General features: G+C 39.3%; 1 protein-coding gene across 2 annotated transcripts in view; it reads left to right on the forward strand.

Annotated features, from left to right (window-relative positions):
- Window positions 1-7,500, forward strand: part of LUC7L3 (LUC7-like 3 (S. cerevisiae)) — a 12,505-nt gene that overhangs the window by 1,515 nt on the left and 3,490 nt on the right. For both annotated transcript variants that reach the window (XM_009868169.1, XM_009868168.1), the window contains exons 4-8: window positions 972-1,046; window positions 1,135-1,239; window positions 2,267-2,428; window positions 2,860-3,143; window positions 3,701-3,861. In XM_009868169.1, coding sequence (XP_009866471.1) covers window positions 972-1,046; window positions 1,135-1,239; window positions 2,267-2,428; window positions 2,860-3,143; window positions 3,701-3,861 — 787 coding nt within the window. The remainder of the gene's footprint in view (window positions 1-971; window positions 1,047-1,134; window positions 1,240-2,266; window positions 2,429-2,859; window positions 3,144-3,700; window positions 3,862-7,500) is intronic.

Consider the following 7,500-nt stretch of genomic DNA (forward strand, 5'->3'; position numbering starts at 1 on the left):
GAAGCCCTCTTTGTTCTCCCTGTCTCTGTTTCCTCAGAACCTGTCTCTCTTCTCCCCTGGAACATTAATCTTGTCAAGGATGGGTCTTTCAGCAGCTGGTGGAGCTAAATCCCCCTGTCAGCTGCCACACTTGGGCAGTAGCCTCTTTCTGCTCCAGCACAGGCAGTGGTATAATCATGAAAGTTTAAGAAATAAATGCTTCTCTGCGACTTTTCTCAGTTCCAAGCTGCATATTAGGCAGCTCTTAAAGAAGAGCTTAAACTGATGGGGATCAAAAATTGACATGTTTACTCCACTCTTTTTTTTTGTTGTCCCCTGATGGATTTGGAGCAGTGACTGTGGCCCGTGCTCTGAATGTTTCCTGACTTCTAAGGAAGCCTCACTCCTTTTTGCTGCCCCAGTTAATTGTTCTGGGCAAAGCCCTGTTGCTTCTGAAGGAGCTGTGGACAGTGTCCAGTCGAGAGAGCTTATCAGCTGTGGAGCCGAGCAGAGGTGGTGGGGGAAGCGGGTGTAAGTGTGTTCCGTCAGCCTACAGAGGGCGCTGTCAATAAGTACCTTTTGGGTGAAGTGAGATGCTTTTTGCATTTGTGCTCAGATGTTAAATTTTGGGGCCCACTGAACTTCTAAGTCATAGTTGAGTGCCTGCAAAGATGCATGGCAATTTCAGAGTTTAAATTTAGGACCTTGAATTCAGATGTCTTACCTTTTATGGGCCAAGGCCTTGAACTTTCTTTGTTGATTTAGGAGGAATTAGTGTGACTTGCTTCACTTGGCAAGAGTGGAATAAGCTGCATTGAGAAGTGTTCTTTGTGTTATACCAGACTACTAGTAGGTCATCATGGGAGAAGAGGAAGTAGAAGGTTATTCCTGAAGTGTTTCTGGAATATGAGAAGTCAGATATTTGTGTGTTAAAGCTATTTTAACTGAAAAAAAAAAAAATTAAAAAAAGACACACCTGTACTTTTTTGCAGGGAGCTGGACCTACTGGTAAAAATGAAGAGAAGATTCAGGTGTTAACTGACAAAATTGATGTACTTCTACAACAGGTAAGGGTTTTTTACTCCTGTAACAAAATTCTCTTGCTGTTGTTACTTGAGAGTTGGTTAGAGTTGATTTTTTTTTATTGTCTTTCAGATTGAAGAACTAGGTTCAGAAGGAAAGGTGGAAGAGGCACAAGGAATGATGAAACTTGTTGAACAGTTAAAGGAAGAGAGAGAGTTGCTGAGGTCTACAACTTCAGTAAGTAACATGTTTGTAGTTCTGTCATACTCTCTGCAAATTTTGGTCAACAGTACATTCTGAATAACCTGGTCCTTAAACCGAAAGTGTGCACGTCCTGTGCAGAATTTATTAGACAAGAACGGGACATGTAAGTGTGTTAATCCAGTGTGGTGATTTAGCCTGCCAACTTGAGAGTGGGCTTCCTGCACACGAATTACGAAGCTATTTACGGAGCAGTTCTGGAGAAACGCTTGCATCTTTCTCTAGTGCAGGTTTCAGTTAAACTTTGCCTGCAACCTCCACAATATTACTTTCCTGAATTACCAGTCTGGCTGTGTTACAGAAAGCCCTTGCGTTAGGACTGGCTGGAGGTAGGCGTCTGGCTGACAGTAAAAGGAGCTTGTTTATAAACAAATTTTGGTGTTCAATAATATGCTCAAATTGTGATTCTTGTTTTATTTTTTAAAAAGGTTCTTGACTGTTGCAAGTAATGTTTGTGTCCGTACTGTGATCTGTGAATATTGCACAGCATTAATCCCTTGGCTTTATGTTGGCGTTTCAGTGTATTTCTCCTACATCTGTTGAAACAGTGAATTAATTTTAGCACTGTACTTTTAAGTAGAAACTCAGCATTCCTTTTTGTATTTCTTCATGGATATTCTAGCCTTTTCATTCCTTGAGATGATTTCCATGGTTATTCTGCAGCTCCAGGCATTTTCAGTTGATGCCAAAGAAATCATCGTAAGAGAAAACTGATTTTTATTTTCTTTAATCCTGAGAGAGTGAGGAAGCTGCAGATATGGTTTATATATGTGCTAATCCTTTGCAGAGAGGAAAAAGATTTGCTTTTTGTGTTTTCTAATTACTCTTCCAAATACAGGCACGTGTAGCCTGTATTTGCCCTGTACATCCTAGTAGGTGCAGTGCTCCAAAGACAAAGCACGCAGACAGGATTTTCAGCAACAGTAATAATAAAGTTCTAAACTTCTTCTCTTGCTTCTGGATAAAACTTTTCTTTTGCTAATCAACTGTTTTTCTTCTGCAGACAATTGAGAGCTTTGCAGCCCAGGAAAAGCAAATGGAAGTTTGTGAAGTTTGTGGAGCCTTTTTAATTGTAGGAGATGCACAGTCCAGAGTAGATGACCACTTGATGGGAAAGCAGCACATGGGTTATGCCAAAATAAAAGCTACTGTAGAAGATTTAAAAGTAAGCATCTCCTTCAGTTTTGGAGGCCTTTCTCAGTAAAGATGATATATTAAAATGGAACCCTGTGCTGCACGTTTGGCATTGTGCTTGCACTGACATTCTTTGTTGTATGTGATTACACGAGATGTAAGCCAAGATGTGAATTTAAGTGGGAGGTTTTTGTGGCCTTTTAAAAGAACTGTAGCATGGCTTCTGTTCTTTTGGACGTGTCAAGCAAAAAAAGTTCTGCAAGACAAAGGATTTCCACTTCAGGGATTTTAGAAAGTGCTTCTATGTGGCTGTGTGGGCTGGTTTTTCTTTTTTTTTTTGGGGGGGGGGTGGGGTGTAGAAATAAAATTTAAGTTTCTACCTTACCAGATTGTGTAATTTACACAATATTGAATGATTTATCTTGACTAATCTTAATTTTTTTTTGTGAACTTTTTTTTAAGGAAAAGTTACGAAAAAGAACAGAAGAACCTGACCGTGATGACAGGTTAAAAAAAGAGAAACAAGAACGAGAAGAGAGAGAGAAAGAGAGGGAACGGGAAAGAGAAGAGCGGGAAAGGAAGAGACGACGTGAAGAGGAAGAAAAGGAAAAAGAGAGGGCTCGTGATAGAGAGAGGCGTAAAAGGAGTCGTTCACGGAGTAGACACTCAAGCAGAACATCTGACAGAAGATGCAGCCGTTCACGAGACCACAAAAGATCAAGAAGCAGAGAAAGAAGGCGAAGCAGGTACGTGTGTGTGTCTGTGTGTGCGTATGTAAGCATTTTCATGTAACTTCCCAAAATGTGAAAACCTTGTGGGGATCTGCCTGGGTCACATCGCTGATTTGTTAACTTCACTGTTCTTGTGCTTCTATGAAGACGTACTTTACTCATTCTAAGGATAAGCAAGTTTTTGGTGTGTGTTTGCTGTCTTTTCTCCATTTTTGGAAGTAGGTGACACCATTGTGGTGGAAGTGATCTTGTAAGCAAGCTTTGAGTAGACACATGCTCACAAAGAACAGTCTTTTTGCAATTGTTTTTTCCTTAAGTTGGTTTTTTATTCGTAGCAGTGGATATTTTTTAAGTTGTGTCATTGAGTGTTTGGGTAAATGGAGAAGACAGTATGAAGCCAGGTCGTATGTACCGAGAAATGTTTATATGCAGTATGCCAAGGCTTGGTTTAAGTATTTGTCTTCTGCAAATAATCCATGTATTAGAAAGTGCTACTGTTCTACTATTTTATCTTCTGAATTAGAAAATACCAGCTGACATGCACATTTCTAAAATTTTCTCTGAATGTTAAGGAGTCGTGACCGAAGACGAAGCAGGAGTCATGATAGATCAGAAAGAAAACATAGGTCTCGCAGTAGGGACAGGAGACGATCAAAAAGCCGGGATCGGAAATCCTACAAGCACAGAAGCAAAAGCAGAGAGAGAGAACAAGACAGGAAGTCAAAAGAAAAAGGTATGTTTGTGTGAAGACAGAGTTCGTATCAAGTTCTTAAATTAATCTTTTCCTAAGTCTCAAAAGCTTAGTCTTTCAATGAGTGACTGAAAGTTCTTAACATCAAATCAGATCTTTTTTAGAAGCTGTGTATGTTGTGGTTAAACGGTTTGAAGCATTATGTTTGTTCCAGTTGCTGTGCGTGCATACGTACACCCAGTGTCCACCTCTTCTCTGTTACAGTAGTTATTAAAAGCTTACTACTTTGTCTGCAAATTGTGTGAGGATTTTGGTGTATTTTAAGACCTGTTTACTCTTTACCTTTAGGAAAACAAAAGCCTGTAATCAGATTTTTCGTAAGAGTGAATATTTTCTATTCCTGCAGCTAGCAGATATTTCTGTAATTAGCCTTTGCTGGTACATGTTTTGTGGGAGATTGGTAGCTGGGTTTTCACCTGTACCGTTTATTCTCTATACTTTCATGTTTCCTTTTTTTTTTCGTTTAACAGGGACTTTAATTTTGGGGTTTTTTTTTTTCCTAATCTGTGAATGCAGTCCAAGATAAATCTTGTAGAATTTTTGTAATGCTCTAATTTACAATTTCATACCTTCTCCCCAGTCTCCTTCTCTTCCCCTCCATGCTTCCCCCTTGTTTGTTTTTGGTACTTGGTTGTGGGGTTTGGTGTTGTTTTTTTTTCTTTTCTTTTTTAATAAGAAGTGAGATTTGCTCTGTCAGTATTCAGGTGAGTCCCAAAGGAAAGCTCTGTTAGCCCTTGTAACGCTTTTATAGCAGTACCTGCCATGTACAGCGTCAGTGGTGACTCACCGCTTCATCAGAGGCTGGTGTTCAGAAACTTTACATTTAAGTAGGATTAAAAAGAGCTATGGAGAACACTACAGATTCACATTCTCTGAACAGATACTAATTCACTGTTATTGCTAAATTTCTCCCTTTAAAAGTCTTTTGAAACTTGTAGAGGAGTTTATTACTAACTGACTGGCTCTGGTGGGGTGGTTACTGAGGCCCAAGTCTGAAACAGCCCCCTCCCTTCATTACTAGAGCTGACCATCAGCAATGGACGGGATAATTCTGTTTCTAATTGCATTTCTAAGGTACTTATGAGGTTCTCTGGAATGAAAGGTGCTATGTGCATGTTTCTGGATTGCATAGGCCTGTTTGCCCTGCCCTTTTCCTTATTCGTCCAGTGGATTAGTTCCTGAAATGTTGGTAACTTTTCATGTATTTTTCTTGTCTGACTTCCTCAGACCTTTCAGTTTTTCTGGCTTGTACTGTGGTGCATCTTCAGTGTTGATTCTTCGCTCATTTTGCTTTGCCCTTTTTAAGCAAGTGAGTTTTACCTGCTTGCTCCATGGCCATGGAACTGGTATATAATGTTTAAACTCTAGATTCAGTATCGTAGCTTCTATCTGTCCTTTTGTTACTTTATTCCTAGCTGATATTGTGCCTATTTTTGCATACTTTATGAACAGATTTCTGGTTCTTAGGCAAGAATGTCCTATTCAGTATTCCGTGTGTATCTGTGCATATAAATAACTGTGTTCTTATTTATTCAAATTTGATCTGGTTTTGAGCTTAATGGCTTTTGAGTTCTTTCCTTAATCCTTCCATAAATAGAGGAGCTAGTGAACTTTCTTCAGCATCTCTGTATTTTTAGTTTTAACTTGACTAATTTCCTTGCTGGCCGTTTTATTTGCTGCTTGCTGCTTTCTTCCTCCAGAAATGAGAACAGTGAGGTGATGCTATGAGCTGTGATGAGAATTCCACCTGGGAAATTCAGTTCCTCTATTTGACTATGTAATCATAACGTCAGTATAAACACAAACAGGCCTTAGAGCAGGACTGTAATGCTGAAGAAGCTTGTGTTTTTCCCTTTGTTGGGAAAATACTTAATTGAAAAAGAGGAAGGGGAAAAAGCCCCGAAGTGATCATATTTAACAAGCAAGTATTGAATTTCTGTGATGAAGCTGTAAACACGTTACATCCTCATGTTTGCGATGTCGGTAATTAGTTAAGTAGACAGCTTTAGAAGTTCATCTATCTGAAGTGTGTGGCTGGCTGCCTGCTCTGCCGTTTGCACAAAAAGAAGTAATGCAGAAATCTTAACTTACTGCATTTACTGCTCCATTGGGAATTTTGGCTTCAGAATCTAATTGTCTTTATATCCACCTTGATCTGCAGTTACAAAAGTAAGCGGCAAAGGCCTGGCTGTAACTACTCTTGGTAGTGCCTTTCACTTTGAAATCTCAAACGTGACTCTTTAACAGGAAAAAAGGCAAGGCAGAGTTGGCAAAGACTTTGCTACTGTTTCATGTTAAATTCAGAAGCCCTGGCTTCTTGTTCATTAAAATACTGTGGAATACAGTGACCTTTAGGACCATAAGAAAAAAAAATACCTGGAAAAATGGAGAAACTTAATTTCTGACCCGTGCTGCAGAAACAGGGATACATTTGCTAAAGGAGAGAGCGACCAGCTGAGCATTAGCTTAATATAAACCGTCAGAATGCAACTACTGTTGAAGTCAACTAACTTAAGAGTAGGTGGAATAAATAGGTGTTCTTTTAAGAAAAGGCAAAGATCTGTTCTGCAAGTACCTTCATTTTATGAAGGGTTAATACTGGAACATGCCTCCAGATCAGTTTTAACTTCACTCTTTACCTTCCTTAATCTGGATTTGTATATGTATATAAAACCAACTATATTTGTGATTGTGTTTTCATGTTCATGATTAAACTTCAGCAAACACTGTCAGAAAACCCAAACCCTCAGTAATGCTGGATATTATGTTTGACTGATTTTTGCATTCTCTGAAAGTAAAACCATTCACATTGTCTTCTAAGAATGCTCACAAAATATATCTCAGTTGCCCACACAAACTCAATCAGAAAAATGTGCATGTGTTGAATCAGGAAGCAAAGTCAATATTATGTGATTGTACGTAATAGATCACAGCTGAAATAATATACACAGTTTCAACAGCAAACTAATTGAATGTGCTTTTAAAGAAAGAAATCTTACTGATTGAAAATACAGTGGAGGAGCTTAACTGCTTGCAGATACTCCAGGAGTTGAAAGAAGTTCAGTTATTGGACCATTTGTTGAATACACTTGCTCAGTTCTTCTTGGCAAACTGGAGGTTTGCTATGGTGAACCTGGTTTCCTATTTAATTTTTTAGAAGAGTTTCGTCTTTTCATATCACAGCTTAATAGTAGTTTTTTAACCTTAAACAAAATTATCCTTCCTGACCAAATTCAAGAAACAAACAAGACAGAACAACCCCCTGCACACTGCACATCCATAGGGCTATTAAGATCTACCATATCTACATAGGACAGAAGATAAGATTATTGGACTGACTACTAGTCCTCTGCGGGGAAACAAGACTACTATTCCTCAGTGGATCTACGTGTGCATCGGAGATACGTATAAGACACAAAAAGAAGACTTTTTAACAAGGTTAGTTAGAGTGCCATCTACCTGCGGAGTTGCAAAACCGAGGGCAGACAGATCCGAAATGATCAGTTCTCCAGTTAGCTTTTTGACGTCGCTGCGTGCTTTCCCCACGCACCGGGCGCTGGATGTGCTGCTTCAGGTGAAACCTCGGTAGCAGTGGTCTGTAGGCAGTTGCCCTCATTTCTG

This window comes from Apaloderma vittatum, unplaced genomic scaffold, assembly GCF_000703405.1.
Source record: "Apaloderma vittatum isolate BGI_N311 unplaced genomic scaffold, ASM70340v1 scaffold1324, whole genome shotgun sequence".
NCBI classification, from domain to species: Eukaryota; Metazoa; Chordata; class Aves; order Trogoniformes; family Trogonidae; genus Apaloderma; species Apaloderma vittatum.